Raw genomic sequence first — 25,810 nt, 5'->3', positions numbered from 1 at the left:
TATAATTTTTTTTTGTTCTCTCTCTCTCTCTCTCTCTCTCTCTCTCTCTCTCTCTATCTCTCTATCTTTCTTTCTCCTAACAGGTCCTCTTGAATTCTCGTTTTTTGCACTGTATCGCAATCATGCTAAGTTCGCGTTACCGAATACGCATATTTTTTCTGGTTGCGTGATTTTGCTCTCTCTCTCTCTCTCTCTCTCTCTGTCTCTCTCTCTGTCTCTCTCTCTCTCTCCCTTTCTCTGTCTCCTCCTCTCTCCTTTCTTCCTTTAAAGAAAAACGGCTTTTACATACATATGTACAAGAGACGTAGGTATGTACTAGTCTCGTGGTCGTGTAATCCTTTCTTGCTTTTGCAGAAATGCCCGCCAATTTCTGTTCCTCTCTCTCTCTCTCTCTCTTGTTCTTTCTCTCTCTGGCTGTTTCTCTTTCTATATTTCTCCTTGAAATATAGACAAGTAAAATATCGACGTTGAGGAATCGATAATCGAACATGTACTCGAGCCGTTTATCCCACGAGTTTAAAACGATCGGACAGTATGAGCGCCATAGGAAGGAAAGAAAGGCGAGAGCCGTCGATCGAACGATATAAAAAATACGTACGGAGGAAGAGACGAGAGTATGTTATCGCTGATAATCTTTCTTCCGTTTGACCGAGCGTCGTCGGTTTCGAAAGGAAAGGCGATAAGTGACAGATAGGTAGTAAGTAAGTAAGTAAGTATTGTAGGTAGGTCGGTAGGCGGGTAAGGTAGGTTTGCCGAACAAGTCGAGGAAGAGGATCGTAAAAGATCGTAGAGATCGTAGAGAATGCGTTACTGAATCAGCTGCTGCTGTCCGCATCTGTCGTTGGAGGTGGTGACGTTTGAGGTGGTGGCAATGGTGGTGGAGGCGGTGGCGACGACGGCGGCGACGGCGGCAACGGCGGCGGTTGGCCCGGCCTCGAAGCGATGAGCAAAGGATCGCTGAAACGTCAGCGGTATTCCTGCTTGCTAGTAGGCGGCAGGATGGACGGTTAGTCACTGGGGCGGCAGTCCGCTAGGTGGTTTGAACTCGCCAGCCACGGATACCCCGTTCGTCTGACCGGGGAACTGTGCAGTCGATACCGGCGGCTGATGATTGAACGCGGGCGCGTAACACTGAGGAAAGTATAGCTCGGGCTTAACAACGGTAGGTGTAAGGCCGCGCGGTACCGGCACGGGTCCTAAACCGGTAGGCGTACCGGGTGCTTTCGCGTCGCTGCTCGAGTTCCTACGCACCTTGGCCGCGTGCGGATTCATATGGTTGTCGATGTGCTTCTTAACCTCTGGCTCGGTCGCGAATCGTCGCCTACAGTTTGGCATTGGACAGCAAAACGGCCGGTCGCCTTGATGTGTACGCGTATGCTGATCCAATATCGCCTTTTGACGAAAGTCCTTGCCGCACTGTTGACACTTGTACGGTTTCTCGCCTGTGTGAATGCGCAGATGCTGATTAAGGATAGTACGCTGTCGGAAATTACGGCCGCAGTAAACGCAACCGTACGGCTTTTCGTTCGTGTGAATGCGCAAGTGCTGAGTGAGGTGGGACTGTTGCCTGAACCTCTTGCCACATTCCGGACAGGGATAAGGTCTCGACTCGATGTGTATGCAACCGTGCTGTAGGAGAGTCGACTTTTGCTTAAACTCCTTCTGACAGATCGGACAACGAACGTAAAGAGGCATTCCCGCGGAACGACCGTGCTGTATCACGTCCGGTAGGCAGCTCTTGCTACCCCCTTGCTGTTTTATATATTGTAGCGCGCCGAAACTGCTCGAACCACCGGCACCGAACACCGCGTGATTACCGCCTTTCGGGTCTTTGAAGTATGCCGGATACTGGATGGAATTCGCGTCTGGCGCGGGACTAAACGCACCCGACTGCGTGTCCGTGTCGCCGAAGGTCGAGGCTACCTCCTCCTTGCCTTCCTCCGGTGGAAACGGTACGTCTTGCGGCCAAAGCGTCGGCGTCATCCCGTTCTTGAAGATGAGATGCGGGCTCACGTCTGAAACGAGAACGTTACCTTCGTCATTTGGATTCGCTCATCTCTCCCATTAGCTTAGAACCCTAGGAACGTTATTCTCCATAAGCGTAACGCGTCGAACCAGAGATCCGATAATAATTCGCGTTCGTACGAGAAGACAAGAGGCTTATGTTAGAGAGCGGGAGAGGGATACGGACAGGTAGGTGAGCGGGTGACTCGGTGGTCGGACAGGTAAGGTAAGGTAGGGTAGGGTAGGGTAGGGTAGGGTAGGGTAGGGTAGGGTAGGGTAGGGCAGGGTAAGGTAGGGTAAGGTAAGGTGAGGTAAGGTGGTAGTTTAGCAGCCGGAGGAATCCGCAAGGATTTAGCAAAAAGAGAGCTTTCTTTCTCTTCTCCGTTTCGCGGCTCGCTCTTGGATGCGCTCGACGAACGAAAGAAAGAAAGAAAGAAATAAACGAGAAAGAGAGCGAACAAATGAGAGAGAGAGAGAGAGAGAGGGTGAGAGAGAGTGAGAGTGAGAGTGAGAGAGAGAGAGAGAGAGAGAGAGAAAGAAAGAGCAAGAGATGCAGGGTCGTTAGTCGTCCCGTCGTTAGAAACGATCGTGATACACGTTATGATGGTATAGCAAAGGTGGATGGGTTGCGACCGTGGGTGGTTGCGACCGTGGATGGACACCCCCGTTTGGGAGTCTGGGAGGCAGAGAGAAATGCTCGCCTTGGTGTGTGCGGACGTGCTGATTCAGGATCGCCTTCTGACGGAAGTGTTTTCCGCACTCCGGACATTGGTATGGCTTCTCACCCGAGTGGATGCGCAGATGCTGGTTGAGGATGGCACGCTGTCGGAACGTACGCTCGCAGTATACGCAAGCATAGGGCTTCTCGTTCGCGTGTATGCGCAGGTGCTGCGTCAGATGCGATTGCTGCCTGAACCGCTTCCCGCATTCTGGACACCCGTACGGCCGACTGTCCGTATGGATCCGCTCGTGCTGTAGCAGAGTCGACTTTTGCTTAAAGTCTTTGCCGCAGGTGAGGCATTTGAAGAGGCGTAGGTCGCTGTTAGCGCCTTTCGACGTTTTCCCACTTTGCTGTACGATATCGGGTAGACCGGTCGCCATGTTTGGCGCACCTGGGCTCGCGTACTGGTGAGCCTCGAGGCCACCGGGTCCGCCGTCTCCTTGACCAAGGGACGTTAGCATCACCCCGGGTTGCTTCAAATAGTGTAACGCCGAGAAACCGCCTGGCGTCAGCATGTGCGGCGGTACGGACGGTGACGGATGAGGCCTGGCCTCTTTGAAATAATGCTGTGGATATTGTTGGAGTTCCCCGGCACCTGGAAAGCAATCGCTTCGATCCACCTCGTGTGGCGTCAATTGCTGCTGCGGCGAATGGTCCTGTTGCGATTGTTGCTGCTGCTGTTGTTGTTGCTGCTGCTGTTGTTGCTGTTGGACTTGCTGTTGTTGAACCTGTTGTTGTTGTTGTTGGGTTTGTTGTTGCTGCTGCTGCTGTTGTTGTTGTTGTTGTTGTTGTTGCTGAGAGGTGGTTTGATTAGATTGTATATCGTCCTCGGCCGGGGTTAAGGCTTGAGGCTCGGGAGGTGCCGAGGGATAAGGGGAGGGCACGGGGGAGGCCAACGAGGGCGGAGGACCGTTTTCTCCTTCGACGGGAGGACCACAGGCCTGCTGTGGACTACCGGACGAGGAGGAACCTTGCTGCTGCTGCTGTTGCTGCTGCTGCTGCTGTTGTTGTTGTTGCTGCTGCTGCTGTTGTTGCTGCTGCTGCTGTTGTTGTTGTTGTTGTTGAGGATACAGTCCCCCGTCCTGGAGAGATCCCGGCCCCGGGCCCCATTGCCCTTGGGGTCTCTCCATGTTGTCCTTGTACAATACGTAGGGCGCGCCAGTATCTGCAATCAGGCAATACGAACGATCGTTCATGCTTACGTACACGTGTACGCGTAAGAATACAGTCGCATTACGTTTCATCGTAATCGAACGAAATCGAATGAAATTCTCCCCGTAATTGTTCTACGTACTTGATTGGATACGCGAAAATGGTTACCGATAAATCCGTACAAAAAGGGATTTTTTTTTTCTTTCCACAAATAACGCGATAATAACGCCGTAGGTAGTTTATTAACGCGAGAGGGAGACAAAAGTTTTCATCAAAGGCATGCTCTACTTTCGATTGACCGGCCGTACGCGAATCCCGTACGCGTTGCTCTTGCTAACAAAATCCTTTTTTCCTCTAATACTTTTCTATCGTGAAAGGTATGCCTGATAACCATCCAATTTTTATACATACATACACAGTTGTACATCATTTGTTATATCGGCTTTGATAAATATTCGACCACCGTTATTTATTTGATATCGTTCGTCGTTCGCGTAAAGAGAAACGACTGTAAGCTTCTTAATCTCAAACACAAATGTGGAAAATAATGTAAAAACAATAACGTTTAACGACAATATTCTTCGTTTTAGAAACGAATTGGCCACGTTCTTGGTCACGCATGAACTGATATATATCCGGTTTCGACGTTGCAAATTGTACGGCTGGTGTTACGCAGTACGACGAATCTATGAGACCATAGAGAACTTGCCAATCCTAGTTAATTCACCGAACCACCGAATCGCAAATTAATATATTTCTCACGAATTATATTTAATAATGTTATCGAATATAAATTGGAGAAAAAAAGGAGCAAAGATAAAAAACACGGAGAAACAAAGGAAAAAGAAAAAAAATCATGTCACCGTCTTATATAAAATTTGTCTTAATAATATTATATATATATATATATATATATATATATGTATATGACATATATATTAATTATAGATACATACATATAGTATTATATGGATTTTCGTTAAGTCCCGATCGCGAACACATCGCCAGTGCAATTGACTTATCTCTTGACGCTATCGCGCGTGAACTCTCGTATATATTTAGTTACTTACTCGTAATGTTTTTTTTAGATTGTACATATCGCGGCGTTCTGATTAAATAGAAAAAATAATGTGTGCACGTTATTATAGCGTTTCGAATTAAATCTGGTGTATTCAATATTTTATATATGTACACACACACACACATATATATATATATATATATATATATATATATATACACATATATTTTTTTTTCTCGAAGGATTGCTTGTCCTAGAATATCTTATATCTTTTTTTTCAAATTATAGCGATTCACGAGGGAAAGTTTATCAACGTCATTTAAATGGTAACACTTTATATTAAAACTATAGTTCTTGATCATTAAATTCTCGTTTAATCGAAGGAAATCATTAACTGACCGAAGTATAATAAACCGATATAGAATACCCTTTTCTTTTTTATTCGTTTTTTTTCCTTCTTCTTCTTCATCTACTTCTCCGTCTTGTCGACGTTGATCCTTTTTAATCTTTTATGGAATTCTAACGATCTCTCTTATATGTTTATATATGGATGTATTTCGCGATTAATAAGATCATCGGACACGCGTACCTAACTTACACGATTAAATCGACGACACCAAACTAATGAACTTTATCTTTGAATCTCTCTCTTTCTCTCTCTCTCCCTCTCTCTTTTTCTACTGTATATGCAATATGTATATAATGTAAATAAGATCTCCAAGAGAAATCTTTATGCTTCCTACGAGGATCCGGTAAAAAGACAGGAGTTAAATACGCTCATCCCTTTTTCATATTATCATATATAATACATACATACATATATATACATATTTTTTTATTTCAAATTTTTCTTCTTTGCGTAAATCTTTTTTTCAAAATGTTTCATCTTATGCAAGACGAGATCAAACGTTCCTAGATGATCTTAAATATCAATAAATCTTTTTCAAAACTTTCTAAGCTTATAGTTTTATTTGATGTAAAAAAAAGAAAAAAAAAAAAAAAGGAAGATTAGTCTAAAAGATGCATTCGTCGAAAAAGGAATTGATTAATTATTTTAAAAAATTATCTGATCGATTATTGACCCGGTTCAATATAATAGATTTTTTATGAATATTAATAATATTTGTGAATATAAGTAAACAGATCTATTTTGCGGGTATATCGATCGAGTTACTTTCGAAAAGGTAAAAGAAAAGAAAAAAAAGGAAAATTCCAATTCCATTGGATATTTAAGCAATTCGAATGAGAATTTTGTCGATACGAAGCGACGTGAGCCGTATAATCGTGATCTTATCGCTTGTAAGCCAGTTCACGAGTATAACCTTCGGATAAGGTTGCTAGCTAGCGAATTTGATCGCATAATCTTAAGGGGATAAACTCGATGAAAAATCATACTCTTTTTTTTATGTTATTTCAATAAGTTTATATACGTATGTATTTTTGTCATTTTTTATTATGTAATAATAATAATGTGTGTGTATATATATATGTATGTATATATGTATGTATATTAATTAATAAAATTAATAAAGATATTATATGATATTATATGTATGCATATATCTTTTTTATGAATATAATAATATTCGCGAATAATTAGAGTAGGTAATTACAAACATTTATTCAATATATCGATCGCGTTACATTAGAAAATAATAAAAAAAAAAGAGAAAAAAAATAAATAAATAAATAAAAAGAAAAAAGAAAAATAAATAAATAAAAAATCCATTCCTATCGAATAACAATTTTTTTCTTTCATTTTTATTTGTGTTTGAAAAAAGAGAAAGATATTATAATTTTTATCGATCGTATTATTCAATCAATTCAATCAAATTCTTTCTTGTATCTTAACTTTGAAATCTAGAGCATTCGAAGAATCAAGTAGTTCAAAATATAATAGAATATATCTTGGTAGATACTTTAATACTTTTTAAATTGCCGTAGGAACATTCTCATCGTCGAGTCAATATTCTTTTCTTTTGAATATATTTAAAAAGATAAAAAAGAAAAACTAGAAATAAGCTTTCGTTAAAAAAATATATAGATTAAATAGGATCGGCTATCTGAAAGACCCTTTGGATCGGAAATGATAAAAAATAAAAGTAAAAAAAGGAACAACAAAAAATAAACCAAAAAAAAAAGAAAAAGAAAAGAACATTCATATTGTTCATTATTGAGAATGATGTTGTTTTTTTTTTGTCAATAAATTTTTCAATTGGTCGTCTATTCCCCAAATAAAATAAAATAAAATAAAATAAAATAAAATAAAATAAAATAAAATAAAATAAAATAAAATAAAATAAAATAAAATAAAGTAAAGTAAAATAAAATAAAGTAAAGTAAAATAAAACATAATAAAATAAAATAAAATAAAATAAAATAAAATAAAATAAAATAAAATAAAATAAAACGAATTTCGTGTATGTCGTTCGTTAGCATGTTCGTTCACGAAGATAAATAGGTATACCGATTTCGCGGTGAAGGTCGGTTTTCGATGGCCATTCTCCGTTCTCGAACGTCTTCCCTCTCTTACCCCTCCAACCCTCTCTTTTCTACCAGTCAACTTTCTCTCCGCTTCGCTGCTTCTTTCTTTCTTTCTTTCTCTTTTTCTCAATCTCTCTTTCTCTTTCTCTTTCTCTTTCTCTTTTTATTTCATTCGATTTTATCTTTCTTCGATCAGATTTAATGGAGAGGAAAAGAGGGAAAGAAAAATAGTAATAATAAAAATAATAATGAGCCGGTTTGCGAAGGAAAATTTTTTTAAAGCAGTAAAAGACACTTCCGTCGTTTATCGGAATATTACCAACTCGCACTTAATCGCTATATCTGTATTAATCATCGATACACACACATGTACACACGTGTACACAGAAAAAGAGAGAGAGAGAGAGAGAGAGAGAGAGACTTAATATGTCTAATCTTTTATTTCCGTTTGAATACATTCCAAGTTAGAATTTTTTCTCGCGCTCGTTCACGTAGATTTTTAATTTTCTTTTTTTATATCAAACGATAATAAAAGATATATCGATCTATACGTATTAATATATGTAAGCGAACATAACGATTGATTAATATAAATATATAATTTAAATTAATTGTAAATAAACGCGTAATATTTTTATCTTGTTTAATTGAGAAAGAGAAAGAGAGAGAGAGAGAGAGAGAGAGAGAGAGAGAGAGAGAGAGAGAGAGAGAGAGAAAATTTTCAGCGAATTTTTGAATTTGCTTAAATTTCTAATAAAAATATATTGTTCGGTAATTTGATTTACGAACACAGATTTAATAGAAGTCTGATTGGTCAAATTATTCTGAATAATTTGTATTCATTAAAAAATTCCAATTATATATTCGTATCATTCTAAATATTTTGAATTTTATTATTTTAGATAGGTATCGGAATGCATAATTTCTATACTATATCGAAATATACATACATATACAAACGAACGTGTCAATGTAATAGTGATCATGATTTAATATGTCTAGGTCATATTTGAATAATAAATTTGCTTTTAATAAATAAAAAAAGAAAATAAAAAAGCAAAAGAAATGAATATCATTAAATCCGAAGTTATGATTCAATGACTGTAGAAACTTTTCATCTCTCGCTGCATTATTTACTACCATATCAAAATTTTATGTACGTATACGCACACACACACACACATATATATATATATATCTTTTTTTTCCGAAAAATATGCGAAAACACAGACGCATAGATCAATTTAACATCGTAAACGATGCTTCAATAATTCATACAAATATAAATATCTATTGAGTAGGTCAATAAAAGATAATATCGAAATTATTAATACAGACTGGGCTAAAAGTCCCTAGATGATAAAAAAAAAAAAAAAAGAAAAAAAATCGAATTACTCTTTTTTCGAAGTTTTTCGAGACTAATTACTTTTTTTCGATCTTTTTTTTTTTCTTCGAATCGTAAGTCAAGTTTTTACGCTTGTAGTTTCATAACATTCCGAAATAAGAAATAAAAAGGAAAGAGAAGAAAAGAAGAAAAAAAAAAAAGAGATAGAGAAAAAACATATAAACATCCAAAAGGTTTCGGAAAAGAATGATTCATTTATTAAAGAAAAAAAAGACCTTTGGCATTAAAAATTAATATTTTCGTATTAATAAAAAATTCGACATTATTGACCAATCCAATACAATCATATCTAAAGAATAGTTATACGTATATGTATCATAATATATATATACACATACACACACACATATATATATACATTTTTTCTTATGTACGTAGAAGTTAGTAGGAGTAGTTTAACTGGTGGTCGATATAAGAAGACACGGTGTTTAGTTTGTTTGTCGAGACACAATACGACGAGAAGAGGAATAAGAAGACGTAGAAGATGTAAGAGAAGAAGGTTGGAGGATGAGAGAAACAGCAAAGGGCAATTGGTCGTTCTTTCGATGTAGTATGTAAGTACTTCTTATTGGTTGTTGCCTCCGGCATTGTTGCGCTCTTCTTCCGGGCGCGCATACAAACACCGTTTCGGCCTTTGTACCGAAAATAAAACCTATTTCTTTCTGATATACTATACTAAAGAATCGAATTATTGTGTAACCGAACAAGGAGGACGAGAAGATTTTGCGAACGATCTTTTTACGAAAGATAAAACGATTCTTTTTACGTGATACGTTTTTTCCGGATAAATAATTTCATTTAACCCCCAATCTCGCGTCCATCTTTTCTTCCTTTTCTTTTTCTCTCTTAAAACAAGAAGATTTTGAATAATTTATTTATTACAGATTCAATAGTCATAATAATTGCGCAAAGTGGTTACTATTAATATACGCTCTTTTCACACGAAGAATGTTTCTTGTTTTATTTTTTGTTTTTTTTTTTTTGTTTTTTTTTTTCTATATTTCTTATCGGCCGATAAGAAAACGATCGAGAAAAGAAAACAAATTAAACATCTAAACTTTTAAATAGAACTTTCAACGATCTAACAAGATTTCGAATGCTTCTCTTTCATTTTCTTTTTTTTTTTCTTTTCTTTTTTCAGGCTACTAAAATAAAAAGGTTTTGAATAATGTATTTCTTCGAAATTTCATAGTCATAATAATCGGGAAATGGTTATTATTGTTAAACTCTTCTTCTATACGAATATTTTTTTTTTTTTTTTTATATATATATTTCTTATCGATTGATAAGAGGATGACTAAAAACAAATTAAATATTCAAACTTTTCAAAAAAAATTTTCGATTTTAATAAGATTCCAAATACTTTTTTTAGACAACTAAAAATAAAAAGATTTTGAATAATTTATTTATTCGAAATATTATAGTCGTAGTAAATAGAAAATGTTTATTGTTAATATATTCTTCTTTTATACGAATATTTTTGTTTATATTCCTTATCGGCTGATAAGAAAGTGAAAAAGAATAAATTAAATGTTCAAACTTTTAAAAATAATTTTCGATTTGATAAGATTCCAAATGCTATTTTTAGACCATCAATTAAAATAAGAAACTGTTGAATAATTTATTTATCAGAGATTTAATAGTCATAATAATTGGAAAATGATTATTATTGATATACTTCTTTGATATGACCAATTTTTTTTTTCTTTCAAAATATTTCTCAACAATTGATAAGAAGAGACGAGAAATAGACGAAGAACAAATGTTATATATTCCGCTCATCGAAAGAAATTCATCGATATTTTAAATAATAAATAACCGATAATCACAACTTTCAGAATATCATATGGATGCATTTTATATTTAAAATGCTCTATAAAAAAAAACCAAAAGAAATAAAAAGGAAAAAAAAAGAAAGAAAAAGAAAAGAAAGGAAAAGAAAGGAAAGATCTAAATATACGGTTAGGTTGAAATATTAAATGAATTTTCGTCTATACGTCCGAATAATAAAATGTAAATTACATGGAATTAATTTTACTGATAGATATCGCAAAGCGTACTATATACGTATAAGAGAAAGGTTTTACTTTCTCGATTATATGGAAACGTGCATGTGCTTCTCTCTCTCTGTGTGTGTGTGTGTGTGTGTGTGTGTGTGTGTCTACTTCGTTGCTAAGTTTTCGGTTGATATATAATCATATGCATATAAGTATCGTTTTGAGGTCGATTAGCATCACGACATTCCTCTTGTCTCGAATATATATATATATATATATATATATATATATATATATATGTGTGTGTACACACACACAGGACATGGAACTTAGGTCCGACAAGTTTGGATGAAAAAGAAAAAAAGAGAGAAAGAGAGAGACGGTACCTGTCTTGCGATCCAGTCGCGTTTTTCTAGCGACAGAGTAAGAAGAAGAAAGAACGTCGGTGAGAAAAAGAGAGAAAGAGAAGAAGAGGGAGAGGGTGGTTAAGTGAGGGAAAGGAGAAGAATAAGAGGAAAAGAAGGAGGATAAGGAGGAAGAGAAGAAGAGGAGGAGGACGTGTTTCAGTCGGGGAATCCCTCTTGAATGACGTTTCGTCGGCATTACAACCGGTTTGCCAGCGTTAAATTTCTCGTCGAACCAAAATCGTCTGCTCGAGAGAATTATCCTTCGAAATGGTAAGAGATTGTACGTATATCGTACCTATAAGAAAAATGCGGCTAATCCTTCTTGCTCCCGAGAAAGAAAAAAAAAAAAAAAGTGGTATAGAGACGGAGAAAGAGAGAGAGAAAGCGAAAGAGAGAGAGGGAGAGAGGGATAAATAAATAAATAGATAGATGGATAGAGAGATAGAAAGATAAGTAAATAAATAAAAAGATAGACAGAGAGATAGATAAATAAATAAATAAATAAATAAATAAATAAATAAATAAATAAATTGATAGGTAGATAGATGGATAGTGAGATAGACAGATAAATAAATAAATAGATAAATAGATAGATATATAGAGTGTGAGAGAGGGAAGAAGAGATATAGATAGATAGATAGATAGATAAAATGTATACGTGTACATATGTGTTTTTGTGTTTATGAGAGAAAGAGAGAAAGAGAGAGAGAGAGAGAGAAAGGGTCTAAGAAAGTTGAATAATAAAAAGAATTGTTGCATCAATCGCGATTTGAAATTCAACGAATGAGTACTGTATTTAAAAAAAAAAAAAAAAAAAAAAAGAAAAGAAAAGAAAAGTAAAAGAAAAAGAAAGGGAAGGAAAAGAAAAAAGAAAAAGAAAGGAGAAGAAATGAAATGTTTCTAACCTTTCTAAAAGAGAAGATACGCACGGATATTTTATTTTCCTTCACTTTATGAATTTTACAATAGATACGGGAAGATTTCAAAGAGATCGATGTAAATCGCCGATCATCGTTCTTCCTCTTTCGCGTGTATATAAATAAAAAATTTAGTTAGCGCTGAAAATAAGATTTGCGTAACGATGACGCAAATAATATTATATATATATATATATTTATTTATCTGTATATATGTGCATGTGTCACACGAAGGAGGAAAGAAGCGACCTTTTTTCCTTTCTACCTTTTCCGTTCGACGAAATAATACCGACGTTATACCCATGAATTTCGTGGAAAATAGTTTCGACACGTTAGACGAAAAACTAAATAATTACTGAGACGTGTAAATAATTATTGAAACCTATGGAACTTGTTTCCTCATTCGTATCTAATTGTGCCACGAATTAAACTCGCCTAATTATCGACAATCGATCTTTTTTCCGTCCTTTTCCCTTTTCCTTTTCTTTCAAATCAATTTTCTTGATAAAAAATTTAGAATATGAAAAGTTAGATATAAGCAGGAAAACTGTGAATCTTCTTTTCTTTCCTCTTTTTTTTCTCTTTTTTTTTTTACGACGATTATAGATGTTATAAGAAGCGTGCACATATTTTTTTCGTAACAATCTAGAATCTAATGGAAAATCGTAGATATATATATATATATATATATATATATATATACACAAATATAAAAAATAAATATATATTATAAAAAAAAAAAAAAATCGTGATACAGCAAACAAATAATTTATTTGCATTTTTACGTTTATTATCAAAACGTGAAAATACTAAATTAAAAAAGATAAAAAGAAAATAGATATAAAAATTGATATTCATATAAACATATACAGAGTGCCATTAGTCAATTTGTTTAAAAAAAAAATTGAGAAAATTATCTCGTTCATAAGTTTTTTGAGGATCAAAAATGAGAATAAGTTCCAAATTATATATATATATATATATATATATATATATATATATTTTTTTTTTATACGTATATCGTGTAAAATTCTATGGTTACAGAGAGAACTTGGAATGGGAATGGGAGAAAGAGGACGCGTCAAAACCGATCGTACCGTTTGACATCGAACCACTCGAAGGACCTTCGATTATAACGCGTAACTGACAGTACATGCTAGCTAGCTAACAGGGACACCTTACTCGTGAGATGAGTGGTCGTGGTTGAAATTCCGTAACGTCGTCGTGACCAATAAACGATCGATCCTCGAAGAAATTCGAAAAAGCTTGGAATTCGATTACAGGATCGAATCCGATTTTCTTTCGATTAATCGAGATCACTAGATTTTATAATATGCAATATATACTTTTGTTTTTTCTGTTTCTCTTTACTTTTTTCTCTCTTCTTTATTATTTTTTTCTTTTTCTTATATTTCGTTTTCTTTTTTTCCATTCCAAATAAAATACGACAATAAATAATTTTAATTTGTATGATCGAACTTATAATATTTATCTAGCTTTAAATGTAGTATACCCATGAATTATACACACACATGATATATATATATATATATATATATATATATCAATTTTATAAATTGCATATCGAAATAACTTGGTTAATGTAAACAAAACATAGCAACGCGTATGTTCGTTTTAATTATTTATAAACTCCAGATATATAAATTTTATTTATTTCCTTTTTTCTTTTCAAAAATAATATTTTTCTAATAATTTATATTAAAAGCAAAAAATACGTACATAAAATAAAATAAAATAAAATAAAATAAAATAAAATGGAATATTTAAAAATTTACATGAACATTAAAATTCATATTCAAATTATTCTAGATAACGTTTATTTTTTCTTTTTCTTTCGTGCGTTACCGATGATAACACTTCTTTCTTCAATCTTTTTGTTTCTCCTTTTTTTTTCTCCTTCTCACTCCCCATTCACTCTTCTCCTCCCATATAACACACGAATTTAATTAGAGGATAATTCATTTCATCGTGAAAATAAACTTTTGCACAGACACACACAGACGTATACGTTGTTGGAAGAGAAACGTGGAACGATAGGCACCCGAAAGATTTGCCGGTTTAAAACCAGCACGGCCTTCTAAAGAAGAAAGTACAAGTAGTTTAATAGTCGAACTTCCGAGACTTGGAAACGTTTTCACCAAACTTTCGGCGAGCTTTCAAGTTTATACGGACCTACGGTAAAGCACATATCCGATAAAGTTAAGATTTCTTAGCCGGAACGCTGGACATACTGGATATATGTAACTTTTATATATTATATACACGTGGGCGCACATACGTATGTATATGTATATATATATATATATGTATGTATATAAAGATTAATCCGAAATTTTGAAGGAATTCAAAAAGCTTCATAACATAAAACGTTGATTTTTTTTTTAATATCTAAAAATATTTAATATCCAGTTTCAGAGTCTGTCAAAAATTCGTAATTTTTCAATAAAATAATCATCGATAAATATAACGGCAAATGGTTACGGAAAAAAAAAAATAAAGAAAAAAAAAAGAAAGAACAATTTTGTAGATTAAAAATACCGAAAGATCTTCGAAGAAAATTTTGCATCGAACTTAAACGTAAACGTTAATTTTAATACGTACGAAATATATTTATCGTTCGATAGTTTAGACCAAAAATTCGTAAATTTTCAACGAAATGATCATCGACAGGTATGACGGGCAACGTTGTGAAAAAAGAAAAAAAGAAAAAAGAGAAAGAAGAAGAAAGCAATTTTCAGTCTGAAACTATCAGAAGTTTTTAAATCGAACTTGTACGTAAATTTGATCGAAATTAACTTATTTTTCCAATTCAAACGAATGACGTAAAGAATCGTTTTCTTGAAAAAAAAAAAAAGAAAAAAAATAATAATGATAATAAATAATTAAAAAAGAGAGAAAAAGAAGGAAAGCTGGTGTACGTGTCGTATAATATATATATATATATATATATATATATATATAAAATAAAAAAATCTTAAAAAGAGAGAAAGAGAGAGAGAGGAAAAAAAAAGATAAAAGAAAAAAGAAGAAAAAAAAAGTAATTCTTCTCTTTACCAGAGCCAATCTCTCTTCTTCGTCTTTCCCATTTTAATTTGTCATTTAAATGGCTCCCTTTTAACGATAACCGAATATCATCGCAATTAGAACCGTAGAGCGATAGAAATATTCTGTATCGGATTTCACGAGTAACATCAACCAATCGAAATTGACCGATATCGATATGTATACCGATAATATATCTACGAATGGGTCCAATATATTTTTTTTATTTTTATTATCGATATACATGCGCGCGCGCGTGTGTATGTGTGTGTGTGTATACACACATATTAAATGATTAAAAAATGATTTCTTCATTGAACCGTGTCGAAAGACAACTTATCTCGCGACTTAAGTATAATCTATATAGGATGGACTAAAATTCAATCTTTAAACGAATTGAAAAGATCCAACGTTGTTTTAAAAAAAAATCAGACACCTTTTTCAAGATTTTTCAATTTAATTGTTGTTCAGATAGTAAAACTACAAGTCTCTAATTGCAAGCCTAAATCGAGCAGCTCGAAAAATATCGAAAGGATATTTAAAATTTACTTAGACAAAATTTTATTTCTCGCCTGGGAATTTTTGTTCGCTAATCTTACACTGGATACCCCAAAATATGTGGGAAATATTTTTTATGACGACTTCGGTATATTAAAGATGAGAAAAAAATTATTTATCTGAGCAAAGAACGATCGAGTGAGATTTATGAAGAATATTGTGGATTCGTCGAAAATTAAATTCGCCATTACGTATGCCTACGTGAACTTTTTTTTCTATTGTTTAAATATATCTAAATTATTCTTAAAAAAATTTTCGCTAATATTATAAATAAAAGATTATCTGTATAAATACATAAATATATGTGTATGTATATATAGATGTGTGTGTGTGTGTATGTATACAAGTATTTATAAACGTTTCTCACGCGAGAAATCGAAAATGGCGTAGATTTTTAAGCGGAATACTTTTTTTTTTTCGAACAGCTTCCTCCAGCCCCGACCCCAGCGTTAAAAATTCTACGATAAATTATTAACAATAATTTTCTCTTGAAAATTTCATGCGAATCACAATGTGTATCTAAATCCATTATAAAAACAAAGTGGTAGAAATTAATTGACGAAAAAAGCTGACGCAATTAAAATGTTTAAATACTTTAGATAAAAAACGATCGTTAAAGCTGGTTATCCAGAGTATGAACGATAATAGTCATTCTGGGACGTGTGGAGAGGTACAAAACAGAAAAAAAAAGAAGAAAAAGGAAAAAAAATGAGGGAAAAAAAGAAAAAGAAAAGAAAGAAACAGAGAGAGAGAGAGAGAGAGAGAGAGAGAGAGAGAGAGAAGCTACGAACCCACGAATATATAATTTCTATAGGTTCTACAAATTTCGAAAGTTTATACGTGTACACATACACACATATAAAATATACTATGCACACTGTCGGATATTTAAAAGTTGCGACGTAAATTTCTCTCTTTCTCTCTTTCTCTCTCTCTCTTTCTCTCTTTCTATCTCTATCTCTCTCTATTTCTCTTTTTCTGCCCATAGAAACATTCCGTCGGTAATTAAAGATGAGTTTGCATTATTTCTGCAAATGTAAACACGAATTTACGAGATTTTATATAGTATTAATTGTATTTATACATACACACACATATATATAAAATTAGTTTTTTCAATTACTTAGTCGATGAAATCTCTAATTATCCACCCCCTTAAATCCTGTCGAGTAAACAAAAAAAAAAAAAAAGAAGAAAAAAAGAAGAAATAGATTTTTCCTCTAACTAGAGAGAAATCAGAAAAGGAGAGAAAGATAAAAAGTGAGAGAGATAGAGAGAGAAAGAGAGTGATTCCAAGTTGAAAGATAATAAAAACTCGTTCTCGAATAGCTTCATAAAAATACGATTCGAAAGAATGAAAGGGTGGGTGTTGGGAAGGGTTAGGAGGGGTAGAAACTAGTGGACCGATTACTAAGAAATTCTTGGGTGGAGGGGTAGAATGGTATTTTCCAAAACCATATAGATAAAGAAGGGGAAACTAAAGAAAAGAAAAGAAAAGAAAAGAAAAGAAAAGAAAAGAAAAGAAAAGAAAAGAAAAGAAAAGAGAAGGAAGGAAAAGAAAGGAAAAGAAACGGAGAGGAAAAAAAACGAATAAAAAGAAAAAAAAAACAAAAAATATATATATATATATAAGGAAGAAGAAGAGGAAGCTCGAAAACTCGCTCCGAGATGTATTCCCATCGAGTCCCAATGGTCGGGAAAATTCGAGTGACTCGAGTAACTCGAGAAATTTCACGTTCGACCGCTTCCTCGTCCTTCTCGTCCTCATCATAGATAATCGTCATGGTAGTAGTCATCGTAGCAGTAGTAGTAATAGTAATAGTAATAGTAGTGGTGGTGGTAGTGGTGGTGGTAGTAGTAGAAAAAGAAGTAGTAGACGTCGTAGCGGTAATCGTAGTGGTAGTCGTAACCCTCTAGAAGAGGGCTTCTCCAAAAATTCGAGGGAATGCAAGTTGCAAGGGGTTCAAGGGGGCGAGGGAAGGGGAGAAGGGATGAGAGTGGGGGTAGGTGTAGGGGTAGATAAAGGTAGGGGTAGGGGCTGGTGTTGTATCATCGATTCGTTGGAAAGGAGCACGCGATTACGTGCTGGAAGTCGTCTTTACGATTTGTTTTGGCGGCGAGAAGTGAAGAGAAGTGAAGAGAAGAGAAGAGAAGAAAAGAGAAGAGAAGAGAAGACAGAGACAGAAAGAGAGAGAGAGAGAGAGAGAGAGAGAGAAGAGCATAGGGTATAAAAAAGAGAGAGAGAGAGAGAGAGAGAGAGAGAAGAGAAAGAAGAGAGAGGGTGCTTGATCGGAGGCCGAGACACATAGAAAAAGAGAGAAAGAGTGTGCGTGTGAATGTATTTGTGTATATGTGTGTGTATGCGCGCGCGATGAAGGGACGAAGTGGGAAGAGAGAGGGGAAAAGATGGCCCGTGGACGCGCAGGCGCACCTTTTTCGTCGGACAGCATTTTTAAAGATTTTTCCTCCCGACTCCGCGGCTCGTAGATTTAAGTCGCCCGGGTCGATTTGCCAATGGCGCGGCGCCTGCACCTTTCCCCAATTGGATCAGTTTTTCCTACCGTTCGTATCACCTTTTCTCTCTCTCTCTCTCTTTTTCTCTCTCTGTTTAGCTATCTATTTATTTCTTTCTTTCTCTATATCTATCGCTATCTCTATCTATCTACCTGTCTGTCTATCTCTGTCTGTCCGTCTGTCTCTCTGACTGTTTCCCCGTCTATCTCTCTCTCTCTCTCTCTCTCTCTCTTCCTCTCATTTTCTACGATATTTCCGCGTTTTCAATATTTTCGTTCTCAATTCTTTTTTCTCGTTTTTTAATTTTATTTCATTTTATTTTATTTTATTTTATTTTCTTTTCTTTTTTGTTCCTGTTTTGTATTGTTCCGTTTTGTTTTGTTTATCTTCGTCCATTTTTATGTTTCATATTATTATTGTTATTATTTTGATGTTTCGTTGGGTCCAATTTCGCTCTTTCTTTCTCTCTCTCTCTCTCTTTGTATCTATCTATCTATCTATTCATCTATCTATCTATCAATTTTTTACTTTATACTTCAAACGAATTTGTAAGAATTCAGATGTATGGATATACATCCCATAAGCGTGGATACGTTAGCTCATAATATAATTTTCATCAAAATAGAGAGATAACTCGTTCGATTTCTTTATTATCCTGCTCGAAATAAATAAGATGTCCTTTGAGAAAGGAGAGTGGATTTTCAACGATTTAAAAAAAAAAGAAAAAGAAAGAAAAGTATACTCATAGGATAACGAATAAGGAGAAAACTTTCTCACGAGCGAATCGAACCAATTTCCACTCGATTCTGTCCTGTTTTCCAAGAGATAAAATTCGCGATTACGTGAAAGTCTCATTATCGCCGCTTGATACCGGTTTTTTGTATACGTACGTATATAAAAGAAAAATAAAAAAGAAGAAAGAAGAAAAGAAAATAAAAAGAAGAGGAAGAATAAAGAATATATAAATAAAAAAGGAAATAAAAAAAAAAATGTATATATATATTTATGTATATATTTAAAAAGAGAAAGAGAAAATGAAAAACGAAAACTCGTAAGAAGACGATGGAATATTCACGAGTAGGACGAGAGAAAATATTGATGCCGACGATTTTCTTGATGATTATTTAAAAACAAAGAAAAGAAAAAAGGAGAGAAAAAACAGGAAGGGGGAAAAAAAAAGGTAGAAACAAAAAGAAAGAAGATCTCTTAGCGTAAATTGAAGAAAAATATACGATGGCGACTAGGAGTCGTGCGAAACGTAGATTTCCTATATTGAAATACGTCGAAAAAGAAAATCTCGATTGGTCTGATTTTACGTTTTGATCTTGTTCCGCCGGCAAATGCAAATTAACTTGTTTGCTTTCATTTGGATTCGCCTGCTACGAAATAATAAGGTTAACGAAGCTACTGCTTGGATATTAGAAGTTGCTCTCTCTCCCTCTCTCCCTCTCTCTCTCTCTCTCTCTCTCTCTTTCACACACACACATACAGACAGCGCTTTTAAACGATATCTCTCTCGATGATTCGCATCCGTTAACGATCCCTATTGGCGGTCTCGATTGAGAGAAAAAAAAAATGAAAGAAAGAAAAAAAAAAGAATTATGTCTTATATCCATAATAAACGTATATAAATTTTGCAATATTATATAGCAACATACTTTTCCATTGCATTAACTTTCTCTGTAACGTTGATATGTAATAATAAAAATATCTAATAATAATAATAGTAAAAATAATAAAAATAATATTAATTAAAATAAAAATAATGATATTAATAATAATAATGATATCAATAATAATGATAATGATAATGATAATAATAATAATAATAATGATAATGATAATGATAATAATGAGCTGTGCGGAAATGATCGAGCATGTTTATTTGCATTAAACGAATATGGAAAGTCGAATGATTTTCCGATAAGTAGAGTTTTTAACGGGCGCCGGATTAATCAGGATGCATATCTAATATCGATCTATCTATGTATCTATCTAATATATATCTCGTTTAATATAGGACGATGTTTGATAACATCCTTCGAGTTTAATATAAAATGTCGTCGAATTAGCGATCGAATCATATGAAGAGAAGACGAAAAAAGATGAAGACGAAAAAGAAGAAGGAAAAAATTTTAAAAGATATTTATTCTAATTTTATGCGTGTGTGCGTATGTGTGTGCAAATAGTTCTAACCTCGAGGACGAAGCATTAGAACGCGTAAACGACCTTTACGAATTCGTTCCTCCGATAGATAAAAGTCAATTAATGGACGAGTGAATTGGTTAACAGTCGAAGGTCACATATCCCGCAATGATTTCGCCAACTCTTTCCTTTCACAGATACAACTAGCTAACCTAATGCAAAATATCGACGAAAAAAATATGACGTCGAAAGAAAATGAATAAAAAATGAGAATAAAAAATAAAAAATGAATGTAGAGAAAACGAAAAAAAAGAAAAGAAAAAGGAAACAAGCAAAAAAGGAGCGACGCTTGAATCTAAAAATTACAAATTATTATTTATAATCAGAATTTAATTCGCGAACGGCAATGGCTGTCGCAAAGAAACAATTCTCGGAATTTTTAATACGCGTTGACCGTTCAAAAGTCCCCAACAAGTAGATCAAAAGTTACTAGATTAATTTTTAAACAATCTATTGCCCCTTTATCGGGACCTTTCACGATTAATTTCTTCTTTTTCATTCTTGCAGATTATGTAGAAACAACAATTATTAATAAAAAAAAGTTCCTAAGCATATAGTTCTTACGTCTCGAAGAAAAGAAAAAAGAAAAAAAAAGGAAAAAAAAATTCTACCTAAAAAGTCTCGGAAAAGTATAATCGATTTTTTAATATCGTCCAAGAACTTTTGGCCAGGCCTGTATCGAAAAATTTCCATTGTTGACCAATCCGGCATGACCTTCTAATTCGATGAATCCTTTTAAAGATCATTTTACTACCATCGAGTTTTTGCAAATTTTTATTTGATAATGATTTCTTTTTTGTCTTTTTCTTTTCTGTTGGAATAGAAACAAAAAATGTTTTCTCTTTCTTTCTTTTTCTTTTTTTTCTTTCTGAAACAAGGTCCGCAGAATCTACGCATACCGCGATTGAAATGAATGATCGCTACAGCGTATGTGATATTCGAATTCCACACGGACTGTCCGGTGGTAACAGATGCATACATACATGCATGCATACATACATACATCATACATACATACATACATACATACATACATACATACATACATACATACATACATACATACATACATACATACATACATCTACTCCTATCTAAAATCGTCGCCGACGACGACGACGACGACGACGACGACGACCACGACAACGACGACGACGACGACGACGACGATAACGGGTCGCGAATCCAATGCCAAATCAATGAACGGGGTCGTGTGTGCCTGTGATCATATCCTCCTCGTAGATATTTTACCCCCTCTTTTTTATACTTTATCTCTACAGGGTGGCTTCGCTTCAATCGTTTTACAAACTTAGTTTTGTAACTAATTAGTTTCAACTGCCAAAGTGATTTTTTGTTTACTTTCTTTGTTTCTTTTTTCTTTCTTCTTTTTTCTTTTTCCTTTTCTTTCTCTTTTTTACTTCTTTTTTATTTTTCTTTTTATTTCTTTTTTGAATGAAACGATTTTAACGAAACGATTAATCCTTTAAAACAAAAAAAAAAAAAAAGGAAAAATTTTCTACACTTTGATCGTTAAATAATTTACGGGGCTTTGCACACGGACTATTTTATATATATATATATACACACACACTCTCTAGTTCCAACTATAGAAGTTAATGTTTTTTTTTTTAAATATATATATGTATATATAGATATTAAACATGAACGATTTTGATGGAATAATTAATCGTTCGAATCAAATATTTCTTTCCTTTTTACACTCTGATCGTTAAATAATTAATGCTTTATACATGGATAATTTTTTTTATTTATTAAACGTGAACGACTTTGATGAAAAATAATTGATAGTAGGAGAAATATATTCTTCGATATTCAAATTTTGTTATTAATATTTCTCTTTTCTTTTCTTTCCATTTTACCACAAACTACCCCTATATAGCAATGCATTATTCGTTATTTATTTTTCAATAATTTTATTTAAGTTTTCGAGGAGAGGGGGAGGAAATATAGAAAAAATAAAAAGAAAATAAAAAACTAAAAATAAAATCAAACGTCCGTTCGCGAATTTTGAAGAAACGAAGTATTATCGAATGATGTGCAAAGTGAAATATATATATATATATATATATATATATATATATATATATATATATTGAACGCTCCGGGGAGACGAAAGTATTGGGTAGAAACGAAATGAAAAAGAAATACGTTATATTCGTCCGTATGGAAATGATTTCATATCACGGTGCGAACCCGTACTACGTTTTAATCGAAGAACGATCAATTTTAACGGATTAAAAGTGACTTGCACCGATCGACGCCGTGTGTTGCACGAAAGAAATAAAAGAGTCATGAAATATCATAGGCGATATAAGAGTAATGGCGAAATCCGGCGGTGCGGGCTACGATCTCGTTCGGGGGTCACTGAGAGAAAGGCGGGAAGGACGAACGACTAAGAGAAATAAAAAATAAAAAAAAAATAAATAAAAAAATAAAAATAATAAAAACGGAATGAAAGAATCGAAGAAGAAAGAATTTCGTTGGATACGACGAGGTGAAAATATTTTTTTCCTTTCTAAAAATATAAAAGACGGGAAAAGAAAACGTAGAAAAAGAAATCAATGATAAAATTGTGAGGGAAGAAAAGAAAGAGGGAAAGAAAGAAGGAACAAAAAAAAAAAAAGAACAAAAAATAAAAGAAGAGAAAAGAAAAGAAGAGAAAAAAAAGAAAGAAAAAAAAAAACGTAGGAAAGAATATCAACGATATTGTTTCGAAATTTATTGTCGTGTACAAAGTTCGTTCGAAATTTTTTATACGCGATCGAGGGGGTGGTTGGACTGCGAAAATTCCTAGTTGAGGGCAAAAATAATGTTACTAGTGGATTTGATCGTAGCTTATCGATAATTTTTCGAGCTAATTTTTTCCTTTCCTTTCGTTCTTTTTTTTTTTTTTCTTTTTTTTTACAATAAAATTAGCTAAATGTTTTTGACGAATTAATTGAACGTAATATTTCATTTTTTTTTCTTTCCAGATTGTAAAACGTACCTAAGCGAGGTCAAAAGTTCCGAGACGATTTGAAAAATCAATCATAGTGAGGTTTTTTCAGGCTGCTCTTTTCCTTTCTTTCTTTCTTTCTTTTTTTTTTTTTTTTTACTTTTTTCTCAGACGATAAAATTACCTAGGTGATTCAACAAATCAATTTACATACGCTTCAATCAGGTTAATTTCTTTTTTCTTTCCTTTTCTTTTTTTTTTTTTTTCATTTCTTTTTAAATCGTAAAACTACAAGCCTAGGGACTGGAAACACTTCTAAAGAGATAATTACGATTCGTTGCTTTAGAATTTTGCTGCGAAAAATTAATCATTACAATGAGAAAATCAAACATTTTTTATTCAAAACTCTTTCAAACAACTTCTTCGTTTCTCGTATCGATGGAAAAGAAAAAAAAAAGAAAAAAAGATAAAAATAAACTATAATATATATATATATACCGTGCGGTTTGATTATCTTTTAGATAATCCCAAAGAGGGATTATCTGATCTCCTTATTTCATTTTATATCTTGGTCGACACGTTTCTCGACCGAATATATCGATTTCTCAGCAAGATAATTCGCTCGGATTATGAAAGTCGATGATACATAATTTTTTTTTTAATTCCTCTTTTCTCTCTCTCTCTCTCTCTCTCTCTTTCTCTTTCTCTCTTCCTTCTCTTTATATATTCTTTTTTCCTTCCTTTTCTTTTCTCTTCTCTTCTCTCTCTTTCCTTTCCTCCCGAGATTGAGATAACGTCGAAGCGCGCGAGTTGTTCGAGGTTAACATACTTTCTCTAAAGCGTTTTCCCCGTCACTTGAAGACTAGTCAAACGTAGTACGTACTTACATACCTTTAATACATAGATACATAAATAAATACATATATACATACCTACATATATACCGTTTTATATACGATAGCGTATATTAGACAAATTTGTTGAAAATCAACAAAGTTAAAAAAAAAAAAAAAGAAAAGAACAAAAAAATATACGTGTACGAAAATATCGTCAAAGTTCCGAAGAAAAACATACATATGCATGTACGTATGTATATACGTATGTATGTATGAGAGTATGAAGAACTACGAAGAGAAAAAGAAAGAGAGAGAGAGATATACACACATACGTGAAATAGGTGAAGCATGAAAAGGTTGCCATACTGAGATACACTTTGTCACGGTAAATTATCACACTTGGTAGGAAATGGCGTCGATATAAGATCGTTTCTTCTCTTTTCTTTTCTTCTCTTCCTTTTTTGCATTCAAAGTATCTCGTTCGAATAAAGAAAAAGACATGGAGAATGAGAGAGAGAAAGAGAAAGAAAGAGAGAGAGAGAGAGAGAGGAGAGCAAAGAGAAACATCGTGATAAGGAATCGCGACAAAGTGCAATTATTCGAACGATAATTACTTTAAATTATAATAAGAGACAATATGATGAAACAGACGATCGAATTGCGTAAATCTTCGACTATGAGAGAAAGGGTGGGACGTGTATAAGAAGAAGGTTGGAGAGAGAGAGCATGATGGAAGGTGGAGGGGGTTTAGAAAGAAAGAAAAAGAGAGAGAGAGAGAGAGAGAGAGAGAGATCAGAGGAAAGAGAAAGAGAGAAGATTGGACTAGAAATCATCGACTAGTTAATCCGTTCGGTCGATCAAGCTGACACAAACGTTAACGACAAAACGTTTGCTATATAATATAATATTATATGCTTATATCGTATATAACTACGATAAATTTATCTATTTATTTATTAAATAGATCAACTTCTTTTTTCTCTCTCTTTCTTTCTTTCTTTTTTTTCGATAATTTCTATCCACATTTCGCGTGCATCTATATTAGAATTTGTTTCTTTCTTTCTTCTTGGAAAAAATAGGAAAGAAATTAAAAATTGAAAAAGAAAAAAGAAAAGAAAAAAAAAAAAAAAAAAGGTGGTTGGTTGAGACTTGACAAAATTTTTTGCAGACGATAAAATATAACAGTTAATATAGCGTTAATATAATATTCGTGTCTAATGTATATAACGTTATATAATAACTGAGAGTATTTTTTTTTCTCTTCTTTTTCCACTTACCCCTTCTCCCGTCCACCACCCACAGCCACCCTTTGTTCCCGATAAAACAAATTCAATTTCTTTTTTGAATGATATTCACAGGATGGAAAGGTCAAAAGTTAGTAGGCGATTTAAAAAAAAAAAATCAAATATTCCTACTCGAAACTTTTTAGGTTGATTCTTTTTTTTTTTGTCTCCTCTTCCTCTCCCTCATGGATCGTAAAAGTATATACAAGTCCAAAAGGAGTAATCGATTATTATAAAAAATCGCTTTGGAACTTTCGACCCATCTCGTATTTTATATGCATACATAC

At 33.7% G+C, this 25,810-nt stretch overlaps 1 protein-coding gene across 3 annotated transcripts in view; it reads right to left on the bottom strand.

The window, feature by feature from the left end:
• Positions 1-24: 24 nt before the first annotated feature.
• Positions 25-25,810, bottom strand: part of LOC122631887 (zinc finger protein 497-like) — a 35,125-nt gene continuing 9,339 nt past the window's right edge. The window contains exons 2-4 of one of the 3 annotated variants that reach the window (XM_043818086.1): positions 2,706-3,890; positions 1,252-2,015; positions 25-1,131 (exon numbers count right to left, since the gene is read on the bottom strand). In XM_043818086.1, the coding sequence (XP_043674021.1) occupies positions 1,012-1,131; positions 1,252-2,015; positions 2,706-3,890 (2,069 nt within the window). In that variant the 3' untranslated portion in view covers positions 25-1,011. Of the gene's footprint in view, positions 2,016-2,705; positions 3,891-25,810 lie in introns of all 3 variants that reach the window. The other 2 variants (XM_043818084.1, XM_043818085.1) reach the window with 2 other exon arrangements.

The sequence above is a fragment of the Vespula pensylvanica genome, chromosome 9, assembly GCF_014466175.1.
Source record: "Vespula pensylvanica isolate Volc-1 chromosome 9, ASM1446617v1, whole genome shotgun sequence".
Classification (NCBI taxonomy): Eukaryota; Metazoa; Arthropoda; class Insecta; order Hymenoptera; family Vespidae; genus Vespula; species Vespula pensylvanica.
Note: the sequence above shows the minus strand (reverse complement) of the source record. Positions and strands in the feature narration are given on the sequence as shown.